The sequence below is a fragment of the Zingiber officinale genome, chromosome 6B, assembly GCF_018446385.1.
Source record: "Zingiber officinale cultivar Zhangliang chromosome 6B, Zo_v1.1, whole genome shotgun sequence".
NCBI classification, from domain to species: Eukaryota; Viridiplantae; Streptophyta; class Magnoliopsida; order Zingiberales; family Zingiberaceae; genus Zingiber; species Zingiber officinale.
Window position 1 is genome coordinate 58,565,614 of NC_055996.1, and position 14,781 is coordinate 58,580,394.

Below are 14,781 nucleotides of genomic sequence, written 5' to 3' on the forward strand. Positions count from 1 at the left end.
TTGATTAGAGTTTAAACCTCTCATAAGATTTAATTTAATTTTTTAATAAATTAAAATTTTCAATTAATTAAATTTACTTTTTAGTGGTTAAAAAATAATAAAATACTATCGAATCAAAATAAATCATCGTTGCTCCTTTTATTTCTAATCCATATGAAAATAACATCTCACTTTACGCATAAGTGGTAAGAATTATGAATATGATGCTTAGCAATCAATCGAACACGTCTAGAAGAAACAAGCAATAGAGATACATTCACATTTGCATAAATTCAGACCTGTTCATAGCTATCCATAAACCATATCTCCATAACCAAACAAACACTCCACTCCATGATCGCAATGATGGAACTATAGATATTGTCTGGAAGTAGATGATTAAAGCGGATACAATAATAGGATATCTGAAAGCACTAGCAGAAGGAAAAAAAAAATACACATTTGAACACTTTCAGAAAGAATCTAGTAGCTGACAAACAAAGTAAATGACAGACCTCTGGTTGCTACTCATATATTACATTTCACAAAGTCAATGAGAGACCTCTGGTTGCTACTCATACATTAACATTTCATCAGATCTATTCATAAAGTTTAGTAAACCCAAATCTCTGCAAGCATATACGCCATGACTAACAGGTTGCAACTACACAATTATAGATATTGCCTAGAACTTGATTATAAGTAGATACAAGTTTAGCAACTAAAAGAATACTGAAGATCCCATCATCTTGGGATACCTAGCGTGGATGTTTCTTTGGTTTTGTAAAAGAGCCACCACATATTGGCACATCACTGGAGACACACTACATCTAGATTATGTGAACTAGTGCAGAATATGATGTAAAGACCAAATCAGTGCTCCATTCTATGTACAACTCCTAAATAGATGGTTTAGATCATGAGGCAACCAGTACACAAAGACACATTGTCCTCTCCTTGGTAAAAAAATCTCAACTTATGCAAAGCTGAAAGCTATCTATAGCAAATGCTCCACGACTGTATTTCCATTGATCACTTATCCTCCCAGGTGGAGGTTAGTCATCCTCAAAGAAACTGATGGTACGACTAATCATATTGATTCTTTGAGTGCATAACCTTTAGCGGGAGTCAGAATCCTTGCAGCTGATACGATGCAAGAGAAAAATCTAAGTTATACAGTGTCGATAGGGTCATTCAATCTCTCCTTCCTCGGCTTCGTTCATAGGCACATTTTCAGATTCTTCCTCTTCTTCATCATCCATCTTCATAAACAGCCCGAGTTGCTCTAGAGGGTTACTGCCCCCTAGTCTAAAGCCTCCTATGTCAGCAAGAGAATAGCCAAGGCTCTTCTCATTATTTGATATGGGCATTTCTGCACATGTAACAGTTCCAAGCATTTCCAGATCTTTAAGGATTCGACAATCATTGATCTCAACTGTCTTTTCAATCTGCAGAGACACCAAAAGTTGATGTGAAGAAAAAGTGCAATGAAGAAGAAAGTAGAAAGTATTATGAAACCAAAGTACAAACCTTTAACAAGGCTTGGCGCGCAGCTTCTCGCTCTAACTCCCTTTGACGTTTAGCATCAGCTACAGCTTCTGCTTCAGCTCGCCTACAAGCATCCTCAGCAGCTTTAGCTTCGGCTTGAAGCCGTGCTCGCTCTATTCCAGTAGCAGCAGATTGTTCTCAATACCATGAAGGCATAAAACTGGTGCAATCAGATCAAACTCGACAACTTTTGTTACCTTCCTTTTGCTGTCGTTTAATTTCCTCCCTTGCATGTTGCAGTTTTTCAGGATCACCTTTGGCACCCTGATGTGAAGGCAGCAACATATTTACTGACATTAGAACTACAGAAGCATTGTGAAAAGTTTAAATTTACGTCTGAACATAAGCCCTACCTGACCAAGTGTTTTCTCCTTAGCTTTGAGAATTGTATCGGCAAAGCGATTCCTCAGCAAAGCGACTCTATATTGCTTTCCTGGGGATAGGTTTTTCTCAGATGGAGCATGCTCCCCTAACATTTCCAGGGGTAAAAGGTAAGCCGACCCATGAAAATTAAGAGCTTAGGACCATTGGGCCACAGATTTCTTCATACTATTCATGCTTACCCTCTTGGCACCTCTCAGAGTCAATCAATGAAGGTTTCCCATCTGCAGCATTCTCCAAGCAATTCAACTCACTCAAAGGTCCTGCATATTGCCATCATTAGTATGAGTTACAATCATTTTAGTATTTAACATCTTCCAAAGATTATTGGTTAAGATATAATACAACTCACTATGCATATCAAACGGATTCATTAGATCACTTTTCTCTTGATCAGAACCTGCCTTATTTACTGAATTTTCCTGACACAAAAACAATAAAATATAAAAATTACATAGATTTATCCTTATGAATAAAATATGACAAAAGGAGATACAAGGCAAACATGAAAATGCTAAAACCGAGCATTAATCTGATAAACATATTCCAGATGCCCATTGTTAGGAAGAATAAATCCTGTGAAATCAGTCACTGAGAAACAGACATACCTTCGCACCATCTTTGGGATTGGAAACTTTCTTTGATTCACTTCCAGCAGAACTGTCAGAGTCTAGACAGAGAAACAAACAAAACTTCAGAACAGTTATAGTTGCGATTAGAAGAGAAGAACTCGGGTAGTTTTTTAAAAAAAAAAAAAAACTTCATTTCTATCAACTTCATTTATACAGATAAGACAAAAAGAACATTGCTAAATTAAACTGTCCAATAGAAAAGATCTTTTTTGCGATTTAATTTTCACTGTTATTTAATTTGTACTCAATTTTATTATTTCTGGCAAATTTAGTGAGTTCTGATCATCATGTCTTATGAAATCATATTATTAATATTTTAAGGTTAATAAATGAGCCCTTTCACTGTTTTTATGATTCAAGCAATAAGATAACTTCCTCTTCAAAAATTCTCTCCTCTCACGAAATCATTGACTAAGGTCGTGCAACTCTCAGTATGGCGGATCATATCAAATCTTATAACCCATTTTTTAAGCAAAACAATCATACAGTGATCATACAAGACTTTAGAAGCACATCTTTACTTCAAACACTCATTTGTTATCCTATTAATGATATCACTTTATTGAATAATCACTCCATTTTAGGGGGCTCTCCATCATCTACACTCACCTCAACACTTTCCCAATCCACTCCAAAATCATCCATTCCTTTCACCATAGATGTGTCGTTAGCATAGAAGATACTGTTTATTAAGTTCTCAACCTCACTGGTGTAAGTACCCCGTGTAATTTTGATGTGGTCAACCAAGTTAAGTTAGGTCTGTATTTGATCCTTGTGTCTAAGTGTGCAGGAGTTTAAGAACACAAGAAATCGAGCAGAATATGCAGCTAACGAGAAAGATAACACGGGAAAGGAGCTGACGGACTCAGTGGATCTGAGGAACGAGGTGTTATGGAAGAGTACACCGGTGGACGAGAAGGGCGTGCACGATGTTTGAGGGACGAGAAGCGGGAGGAAGCTTGCTCGAGAAGAAGACCGGAAGATGGGTCCGATGAGCCCAATTCCGGATCGACGAAATCACTCAGGCGATCGAAGCTGCGAAAGAGCCAACGAGGAGCTGCGGAGCTACCGGAGGCGCCTCCACGCCATTATATGGGAAGACACCTTCAACCCTTTGAAAGTGTCTTAGACTGGGCAAAATGTAACCGTTAACGAAAATAAAACCAGACTAGGCAAAATGCATCCTTGCTAAGCAAAGGAAGAGATTCATTTTAACTTTGATCGTAAGCAATTCACCTCCTCTTGCCGACCCCGCTGCATCAACAATTGATATCAGAGTTCAACCGCTTTAGAAGGACTAACCGTCGACTAAAGTACAAAGACGATGGTTGGACCTAGCATCCACCCACAAGTGTTTGAGGGGGAGTTCGCGTTTTGGAAGCAACAAATGGAGGTATTCTTTAAGACATTTTAATAATTTATTAATAATGAAATATGATTTTGAAGCATCAAAGAACAAGAACGGAGAAGAACTCGAAAAACACCTCTAGACCAAAAAGCGGCACGACGAGTTTATGACAAACGGTAAGGCTGAATTTCACCTTATGAGCATACAACCAGTTGAGAAACTTGACAAAATTGACAACAACAAGAGTGCAAAAGAACTTTGGGAAAAGTTCCTAAAACTCTATGAAGAACTAAAAGAAGACGAATATAACTCCTCGATAGACACCAAGTCATTGTCTGAAGAACCCGAGACCAAGGAAATTGTCGGAACAACATTTATAGTCGAATACCAACCTGAAGACAAAAAAAACTCATCCGAGATAAGAATCGATGAAGGGAGAGAGTCTTCAGAAGAAAGCAGCGACGAAGGGAGAGTATCGAACAACGAAATTGTAACGATAAGTAAGGTGCGTTCACGATCTCCTGAGGAATTATTTGAATTTATTAAAATACTTTCTAAAAATATGGTGGATTTAGAAAAAGAGAATGCAAAGTTAAAATTGACTTTATTAAATACATGCGGTCTGGAAGACTTTGATAAATTAAAAGATAAAATGGAATGGTTAGAAAAAGATAATTCATGCTCACATTCTTTACATGCTCCGAAATTACAAATATCGTCGAAAACCTAACTGGTATTTCAGATACCATAAGGATCAAATTATAAAAATGGAAAGAAAATTAATTCCCAGAAAATATTTGCTTAGTCGAGGACATAATTTATTTTAGGTTCCTAAATCTTATTTAGATAATTAAATAAATTTTTATTTGCATGCCTAAATTATCTTTATCTTATTAGACAAAGTAATACATGCTAAAAATTTAATTTACTTGATTTATTCTTGTCGATAAAATCAATCATTTTTGTTATCTTTCTGATCAAATTTTTTTGCTCAAAATTTTATCTGCACAAAATGAATACATTCTTGAAATTTTTTCCGTTGAGTTGTTTTTTTCTAAAACGGTATTTTAAAAAATATTTCGTAAACTTATTCTATTTAAGTCTGACAAAAAAATTTCAAAATTTTTTGAAATAGATAACGAATTTCTAAATTTTTTTTCAAAATAAAAGATTAATTAATAAAGATAGAATATTTTTGAAAATTATATTTAAAACATGTTAGCTATATGTAGAAAAATATTTTAAATTTTCTAACAATTCATTTTATTTTGATGTGATCAGGGGGAGAAGTACAAGTTAAGGGGAGTAAGAATTTTATTGCTTAATTCATTACAATATTTGATTCTAGTTGCAACTTCTTTACATAAGTTATGTTATTGTACTTTTAACCCTATCTTGAACTTGGATTGATGCATATCAAAAAAGAAGAGTTTGTAAACTTAGGAACACAAGAAATCGAGCGAAAGATGCAGCTAGCGGGAAGGATGGAACGAGAAAGGAATCAACGAGCTCGGTGCATTCAAGGGACGAGGTACTGCGGAAGAGTACACTGGTAGATGAGAAGGACGTGCGCGACGTTCGAGGGACGAGAAGCCAGGGAGGAAACCTGCTCGAGAAGAAGGCCGGAAGATGGGTCTGGGTGAGCCCAATTCCGGATGGACGAAATCACCCAAGCGATCGGAGCAGCGAAAGAGCCAACGGGGAGCTACGAAATTGCTAGAGGCGCCTCCGTGCCTTTCTGTGGGAAGGAGCCTTCAACCACCCATGGAAGGCGCCTTCAACCCTTTGAAGGCACCTTAGACCAGGCAAATGTAACTGTTCTTTATCTTCGCTTGTCTTGCTGCATGCGCCTTCTTGTTGGAGGCGTCTGTTGGTGCAATATCCCCTGGGTCAAGTTGACCATGTTAATTAAGCTTGAGTTGGCTCAAACTTAAGTCTTGATGTTTGGGTTTCGATGTTTAACAATATATGGAGATTGTAGATGCAATCGTCCAATTAAGGAGATTGTTGATATAATTCCCCTCTGATCAAGGTTTGACCAATTAGATATAAAGAAGAGTCGAGTAGGTTAAGGTTAATCAGATACTTGACTGGAAAAGTCCTAACTGGAGATTAGGCAAAGGAAAGTTCCGGTGAGTAAAGTCAAATGAAAGACCTAGTGAGTGAAGCTAGGCGGTTGGGAAATCCTAGTGAGTAAAGCCAGGTGAAAATCCTAGTGAGTGAAGCTAGGTAAAAGTCCTTGTGAGTGAAGCCAGACAGGTGAGTCCCGGTGAGTGAAGTCGAGCAGTGAGAAAACCCTAGTGAGTGAAGCCAGGTGAAAATCATAGTGAGTGAAGCTAGGTGAGTCCTGGTGAGTGAAGATAGGTGAAAGTCCTAGTGAGTGAAACCAGGCAGGTGAAAATTCCGGTGAGTGAAGTCAAGCAGTGGGAAAATCCTGGTGAGTGAAGTCAGGTGAAAATCCTAGTGAGTGAAGCTAGGTGAAAGTCCTTGTAAGTGAAGTTAGGTGAAAGTCTTTGTGAGTGAAGCCAGGCAGGTGAAAGTTCCAGTGTGTGAAGTCAAGCAGTGGAAAAATCCTGATGAGTGAAGCCAGGTAAAAATCCTGGTGAGTGAAGCTAGGTGAAAGTCCTGGTGAATGAAGCCAAGTAGATGGAAAGTCCTAGTGAGTGAAGCAAGGTTGACCGGACACCTGGTGTTGAGAAGTCCAAGTAAGTCAAAGGAGTGACCGGATACTTGGCACAAGAAAATCCAGATGAATCAAGGGTGACCGGACATCTAGTGGAAGGAAGTCCAAGTGGATCATGGAGGACCGAACACTTTGGCATGAGACGGTAAGTCCAAGTGGGTCAAGGTTGACTGGACACTTGGCACGAGAAGAAAAGTCCAAGTGGTTCAAAGGATTGACCGGATACTTGGTGAAGAAGTCCCAACGGATCAAGGTTGACCGAATACTAGGTATGAAGAAGTCCACGATTGATCGGATGTTAGATTTGGAAACCTTGGACTTGAGTTAAGCATGTCAAAGGGGGGCAATCGATCAACCGATCGATTGAACAGTAGTCCAATCGATCAACAGATCGATTGGAGGTGTGCTGCGAGTGAAGGCTAGCCCAATCGATCGGTCGATCGATTGGAAAGCGATGTCGCGAGCACAAAAGGTTCACCAATCGATCGATCGTGGTTGGATTTCTCACGCAGACGCAAGAAAGCTGAATCGATCAACCGATCGATTCAGGCTTTTCCAGCGAGAGCACAGAGGCGCTCTGAATCGATCAGCTAGCCTCCCCAATCGATTGGCCAATCGATTAGGATATGACTGTTGCGCAGGTAGCGAGCTTTGGACGGCTGGGATAGCGCGAATCTCACAGGAACAAGTTCAATCGATTGGGATCCCTAGAGGTGTAGTGTATAAAATCGTGGCGAGCTTTCTTCTCAGTATTTCCCTCGAGCCTTCTTCTAGCGCTCACACGATTCTTCACTACTACTCACCAACGGACTCAGAGCTTGGAAGAGAAGTGTTACACTTTCCAAAGGGTCCAAAGGCGTCTTCATCAACAAGAGATCAAGCAAGAAGAGGGTTTTCATTTGTATTCTTGTATTTTCTTCTTACGTGTGTTGTATCTTGTTGTGTGAGTGTTGTACGAGGTTTCTCCACCTCCGGTAGTTACCGAGGAGTGTTTTTCATAGTGCAGAGCGTGTCATGTGTGGATCCTTGGATTAGTTACCTCTTCTTGAGGTGGATACCAAGTAAATCCTTATGTTAGCATTGTGAGAACCGAAGCAGGCAAACAAAGCGAGACGGGCTATTCCCCCCCCCCCCCCCCCCCAGCTACAAATCGACCCTAACAGCCTCTTCCAGCCTCGGATAAGATTTTCCAAGGGCTATAAAAAGACCCCTGGACCTAGGAAATATTCAGCAACTTCTGTATTAACTTTCCTAGTCATTTTTGAGCTATCAATGTGTGTAAAAAGCTTCTCCGCCTTTTAACAAAAGAATTTCTTAGTGAGTTTTTCAACGCTTTTGATTAACAATCACCTAGGTTGTAACCAAGTAAAACTCTGGCCTTTTACCTTATCCTTTAAGTTGTTTTCATTAATGTTTATTGTCTATATATTTGTTTAATTTAATTGTGCATCATTGCTAAGCAAAGAAGGAGAGCCTTGGCGCAACGATAAAGTTGTTGTAATGTGACCAAAAAGTCACGGGTTCGAATTCTGGAAACAGTCTCTTGCAAAATGCAGGGTAAGGTTGCGTACAATGGATCCTTCTCCGAAACCCCGCATGGCGAGAGCTTCGTGCACCGGGCTACCCCTTTTAACTTTGATCATAGGCAATTCACTCCCCTCTTGCCACCCCGCTGCACCAACAACCAGTACCTTCTTTTAATTATTTATGAATCGCATAATTAAGCCCTCTGACTCTTCCAATGGAAATGAACCATGAATGAGGAGATATCTGCACTTTTATCATGTGAAACATGAAAGCTCATTCTTCCACTTCGTGATGCATATCTTATTTGTTGTTATTGGGTGCTTTCACTTTAAGAGTTATCCCAAGAATAAGGTAACTTGATATAAGGAAAAATTGATTGATAAAGGATATACTCAAAAAAAATAGTGGAGATTACTTCAAGATATTTTCTCTTGTTTCTTATCTCAATTCAATCAATATTTTTTTTCCTTGATAGTTGTGTTTGGTTTCAGAAACAACCAATTCTATAGTCCAGGTTGTGTCCAATTATAAGATTTGTGACATTGAAGGATTAGTCTTTTGTCAAGTAAGTGGTGCACATTAGATGATTAAAAATGACCAAATGTTCAAAAGACAAATTTGTTATTGATGATCTGAAAAGGCACAAATATTTAGGTTAGAAACTAATTTGTAGCTCTGCAAGTATCTGAAAGAAAATATAGTTGATCTTTTGCTAGAAATCAGTCTACAAATTTGCATATTGAATATTTCAATTCCCTAGCTCATAATTTGTAGAAAGAATATGATTTTGAAGACCATACTCATTATTGAAGATTCTAAAGTAACTCATTTATCTTACAGTAATTAATCCAGATATATCTTCCGTAGTTGATGTTACAATTCAATTCATAATAATATAATTGACACAATCAGTGAGATCATGTAGAATTTAATTGATGATCATGATTTTACAAACTAGAGCTATGAATGTGCATTGCAACAATAAAGAGTTATTTACATTCCAAGTGATTTGAGTTGCATGACAAACTAAACACTTCAAAAATTGATTGTCACTTCATATGAGATGTTATGTCCAAGAACACCAACACTCCATATAACTTCTTTAAAGGATAAATTGCTAACATTCTTTAGCAAACTACTAGTCTGGATTCACTTGATGTTTTTGTGTAACAAGTTAACCATGATGGATATTTATGCTTCATTTTGTGATTGTTAATCTAACATCAATTTTTTGATTAATTAATCAAGTATACAGGCAACATAGACACATATGTTATGTCTTCTTGATATCTAAAACTGCCTGGTGCACGAAATTCCAACCAATGCAAGGTCCCGGGAAAGAGTCTATTGTACGCAATCTTATCCTGCTTTGCAAAAGATTGTGTCCGAGACTCGAATTGTGAACTCTTGGTCACAAGACAACAACTTTATCGTTACACCAAGACTCCCCTTCATTATGTCTTCTTGATGTTATAAAATAATAAAACCTACATTATTTAGATGGCATAGCAAGAACAATACCAAGAAAAGTCAAAACAAACCAGTATTCTGTAAATTTAGTTGAATCACCTAGGAAGAGTTAATCTAATATCAATTTTGTTATAAATTAATTAAGATCACAGACAATATGTAGATATCTGTTGAGGTCTTCTCAATGTAACAAAATAATAAAACCAACATTATCTACGTGTCATGGCAATAATAATATCAAGAGGCCAAAACAAGTCAGTATCCTATAAATTTAGGTGCATCACCAAGCTTTGCTTAAGAACGTCAATGACCTCGTGATTTACCGAAAAACAAATTTGAGAAATGTAAGAAAGCAACTTCAGCAAATAGAAACAAAATTATAGAAATTGTTGGACTATAAGGATCAGAACTCCTATGTATAACAAGAGCTGGAGAATAAAAATTAAACCAAAATAATATTAATAAAATCAAATATTACAATTCATATCATACTTATGATATAATTCGCATGTAAAACGATACCATTCTCAAATTTGAATCGGAAGTGAAAAAATTGTGACAATTCCATTCAATTTAAATCAATTCGCAATGAATCTTAATTTATATGATTCTAAAATAAGAAATAAAACATATTAAAAAGAGAAATCTAACCCGCTAAAACAAAATTTACCTCATTAAGAACTTATATTAAACCCCGCATACTAGAAATGACATAGAAGGAAAAAAATCTTGTTAGTGGAAATACATAGTTGATGATAGCCAATCTAACAATAATTGAGAAGAATAAATATCGTCACTGTGAATAAAATGAATAACAGCAAAATTGATAGTGATTTAGAAGTCATGACATGTCTAAGCTATTTTTTTCCATTTGATGGCAATGATTTTTCTGTCAAAAAATTTGATGAAGTTATTTATTGCTCATTCTATTTCAATTCTTAATGGACATAAGAAATAATGATTTGTAGATTATCATAGATAGAGAAAATGAAATTATATATCTTTGTTATGAATTAACATCAATTTAATCTATTATGTCATGATCTTAAACGAATTGTTATATAAAACTATTATGAATATGTAGAATTATATTTTAAACTTTTTTTATTTTTTTATTTGATACTTAAGCTCATGATCCCATAATTCATCAAAATATTTACAATATAAACCTCAATTTGACAACCATCGGTCTATAAGTGCTGAGAATTGGAGTTAATACAAGACAATAGGAAACTAAATTGTCTGCATTGAAGGACAAATTTAGAGGTCTGAAAGTATAGTAAACTATCCAGATTATATATAACAATATAGAGATAGATGCATTCCTAAGCAATAGCAGGTCATTAATAAACAACATGAACCATCAAATGCCTACAACTATATTCATTGCATTAAAAAAAATTTGAATATGCCTAGTAATAAGACTCTAATACTGTGTAAAAAAATAATCATAGGCATCACTCAAATTTTCAACTAATATGGAATTCATGAAAATAGAACAAAAACCATATTGACAGAAAATTTTTTGTCTTTACCATTAAAATATGCAGCAAACCAAACATAATCAGGAATACTACCAAAGTATCAAATCTCACCAAGTAGGTGAAATGTTCTTAGTAGAACAAAAGCACGTAATGAAGAATATCAATATCACACTTTGCAAAAGAAAAAGGACTATAAATCTTTGACTTGGTATTGCTGATAGTGATAATACTAAAAAAGAGTATACAATCTCGTGAGTACAAAAGGTAATACACACCAGTGGAAGATCCTGAATGACTAGTGTAACTGCTTGAGCTGGCACACTTGATTTCTCTAAACTTTGAGTCCTTTCGAATGTCCAAGGTGGGGTAATTAGGTATGAGAGGATCATCACCACCAATATCTATATCCTCTTCAACAGGGTTATTGCCTGTAAATGACCAACACCAGGTTAGTTTTCAAACTCAAAAGCCACTTATGTCTATCAAAGAATCATAGCCAAGCCAGGAGGCAAACCTTTGTACTGATGCATTACTGAGGTGCTAATGCCATTTTCAGAAACCTGCACGACACAATAATGACTCTAGTAATCCAAAATATAAAGACCAAAACCAAAATCCTGGTGAGATATTATCAGAGTGCCTACCGCCATGTTGCACTGCTCAGATTTCACCTGTTGTCTCACATCTCTCTCCTGTAAATAACTATCCAGAAGCTTCTGTAACTTAAAGAGTGTAGTATCACCTAAAGATTCTATATCAATTTCTATTTCTCCACTGCTATCATTCATATTGCTTTGCTGTCTCAGAAAATCAATGATATGATTTGGAAGATCTTCCAAATGAGATTCCAAAACACTAGTTAGTCTATGTTTTTCCTCATTTGTCATTTGGCATTTCACCCCTTGGGGCACACAATCAATGTAATCATTATGTGATTTCTTCCTTTCACGAGAGTAAACTTCCAACATGCAGAGATTTTTTCCCTCTTGGGATGACACTGCAGATTTTGGAGCTTGAATTTCTTTCTTACCATGTGCACCAGCTGCAGCTAATTTCTTTTCTATTGGTTTCCAACGAAGTTCAAAGTACTTGCTCAATGTATCTGCCATGAAATGGACATCATTTGTGGGTGGGTTATATGTCATTGCATTGGTAAAGGTAAGCCTCACGTCTGCAGCAAAATCCCATGGGCTGGAGTAACCACCTGAGCTTATTTTAGTTTTAATGGTTCCCAAATCCATTGGATGCTTAATAACAGTATAATAGTCAGGAATATTCAATTTCTTCACATCTACAGGACTGTTGAAGACCCAGGCGAACCGCTGTGACATTAAGCGCTTTAGAAGCCCCTCACATTGCTTCATCAATGCCAAACTTGAAATGTCTACAGGAGGCAGAGGAAAAGGCATTTTTGAAGATGCTGACTTTCCTGAAGCCACACGCTTTAGCTGAGTAATACTCTTTGGATCAACTTCTTTCTCACTCTCATTGACTGAACCAGTTGTAATAGTGCCAGCAGTTGCTAGGTTTGAGAAAAATTTCTTTTGTAACATTTGGATCTGATCTAATTCTGATTCAAATCTAATTTTGAGTTCCTTTCTTTGAGAACCAGATATTTTTGTGAAAGAAATTTGTTGAAGTGGGACATTAAATCCCTCGCATCTGTCAATGTTTACACTAGCACACTTCTGCCTCTTCGCAGGACTGGTATCATCAGATTGGGCACGTATGGAACTGCCCACACCCTCTGAATCATGCATCTTCTCAGCATCATGTTGACAGTCAAGAAGAGAAGCACGTCCATACCCTTGAGACAATTTATGAGATTTTTCCTTCAACGCAAATGAAAGATCCTGTGAACATCCCTTCCTCTGCTTCTCTTTGGTGTATTCCATTAGCACAGTGGGTGCCATGTGGTCAATCCGACAAGACTGTTCACATCAATCAAAACCTTGCATGAGGTCAAGCTCACAGCAATATATTTGCTAAAAATAATTTTATTGTCGTATTTTATACTTTCCGAACTCAGTAAAACATCAGAAGTTATCAAACCAGACTCGGCTGCTGACGAGATAAGATACATACAATATCCAGTTTAGTGCTGATCAGAACGGATTCGCGTAATGAATGATTGAGCTGGGAATTAGCACAAAACCAAATTGAGGCGAAGAAATTATCTAATTCACACCAAATTGCCCATTCTTCTGAAACCAAACTTACCAGAAAACAAAAGGACTGTTTTTTACCAAATATTCCAGAAGCTAAAACTCCCAAATTTTTTTCGTTTGCTGGTACCCCTGTCACCGTAATCTAACCTAGATTCACATAGGACAGAAGAAACCCTAAAAAGGAAAGGCGTGAGAATCCGACACACCGGCGTCTCCAAATCAAAAGGAAAGGTTTCTCATCTAATTCCAGCACAAAATCCCAGCCAGATGCACTCTTGAAACACAAATCCAAATCGAGAGAAAAAAACAACAGAAAAGGAGCATAAATCAGAAACCTAGTTCAGAAGACGACCACGCGTCCCACATGAACCCCTGCAAATCGAACGCTCCCCTCTTCTATCCCCTCATTCGCCTTTTCTCCCTTCGCGTTTCCCCTCTCTTCTTCAACGAGCCTTGCGATGCCTACAGCGAACGCAGGCGGCTGAGTCTAGATCCAGAACCGAAGCCCAACAAGCCGCCTCGACCTCTCAAGTCTCGCCCTAATTTATAGAACGTCGCTTCTGGTCAGCGCGGTGCTGGATTAGATCTTCACCGTTAAAGTTTTAAATCTGACGGTCCAGAAGGGGATTTCAAGAATAAGGAGAGTTAAATAAGGGGCGGTGAAAAAGGAACTTTGGATTCGATTCCGATTTTGGAAAAAAAACAACAGAAAACGGAACGTTCAGATACCTGCAGGACGCTTTGTAAAATTTGTTTGCCAAATGGATACACGTGTCATATAGTATCAATAAACTAGTTGACGTGTAATATATTTGTTATCGATATATTATTTTATGCAATTAATAAAGTGAAAATTCTAACTATGCATTAGTATAAACATATTTTTTGGAAACATATTGATAAAATTATATATTTTTAATTAAATTAATCATGTTGGAGTTCATTTATTTATCTTGATAAGGGCACTTAAACTTGGAATATTTTGGAGTTGATTTTATTATTTTCAAAAGGCATTCCTTTATTGCTACTCTGGTGTCAAATATGCTATTTTTATATGGGAATATAAAGTGATAATGTTGATTCAACTTATGTGATATATCTTAGGCTTTAATGTAGGATGGAGAAGTGCAATAGAGATAGGGTGAATAGTCAAAGGTATAGCCAACAATATTTTATCTGGTGGATAAAATATTTTTAAATATTAATTTGAACTTCACATAATAGAAATAAAAGAAACTAAAGAAATATACTAAATTCTTATTTAAATCATATTTTATGATTTTTTTAATACATCAAATTTGTTTATGATAAAGTATGCATCAATACCTAGAGCAATATCCCTCATAAACAACCATGGTATTGGCTAGATTTAATGTTTTGTCCCCTTGGATGGGTCTAGTGGCTAACGCATGAGGTGTTGTCATCATGAGATTTGAGGTTCGAATCTCGACAAAGTCGAGGTAAATGTCTCCCTTATGTGCTAGTCACTATTCCGATGGCTAGTAGTCGCCCGTGATTTACCTCCTCTATGTTGGCCCTAGGACGGATTGGCGGGGGCACT

General features: G+C 37.0%; 1 protein-coding gene across 2 annotated transcripts; it reads right to left on the reverse strand.

Moving 5' to 3' along the window:
* Positions 1-814: 814 nt before the first annotated feature.
* On the reverse strand, positions 815-13,735 carry LOC121992492 (transcription factor GTE11-like). 2 transcript variants are annotated; one of them, XM_042546929.1, is made up of 11 exons: positions 13,556-13,735; positions 11,697-12,983; positions 11,567-11,612; positions 11,328-11,480; positions 2,517-2,578; positions 2,261-2,330; positions 2,091-2,171; positions 1,881-1,996; positions 1,725-1,791; positions 1,510-1,640; positions 815-1,427 (listed from the first exon to the last, which is right to left on the reverse strand). In XM_042546929.1, exons 2-11 carry the CDS (start codon positions 12,963-12,965, stop codon positions 1,170-1,172), a joined length of 2,253 nt encoding a protein of 750 aa, XP_042402863.1. In that variant the 5' UTR covers positions 12,966-12,983; positions 13,556-13,735; the 3' UTR covers positions 815-1,169. The 2 variants fall into 2 exon arrangements, with proteins under 2 accessions (XP_042402863.1, XP_042402862.1); XM_042546928.1 differs by having other exon boundaries at positions 11,697-13,735.
* Between the last annotated feature and the right edge of the window lie 1,046 nt (positions 13,736-14,781).

Bases quoted from the DNA above. Each gene is read 5' to 3' on its own strand.
- LOC121992492 (XM_042546929.1), bottom strand. From the start codon at position 12,965: ATGGCACCCACTGTGCTAATGGAATACACCAAAGAGAAGCAGAGGAAG. The intron at 11,481-11,566 runs GTTTGCCTCCTG...GGTCATTTACAG, and splicing joins AGTAATGCATCAGTACAAAG to GCAATAACCCTGTTGAAGAG. The intron at 1,428-1,509 runs GTTTGTACTTTG...GTGTCTCTGCAG, and splicing joins CGCGCCAAGCCTTGTTAAAG to ATTGAAAAGACAGTTGAGAT.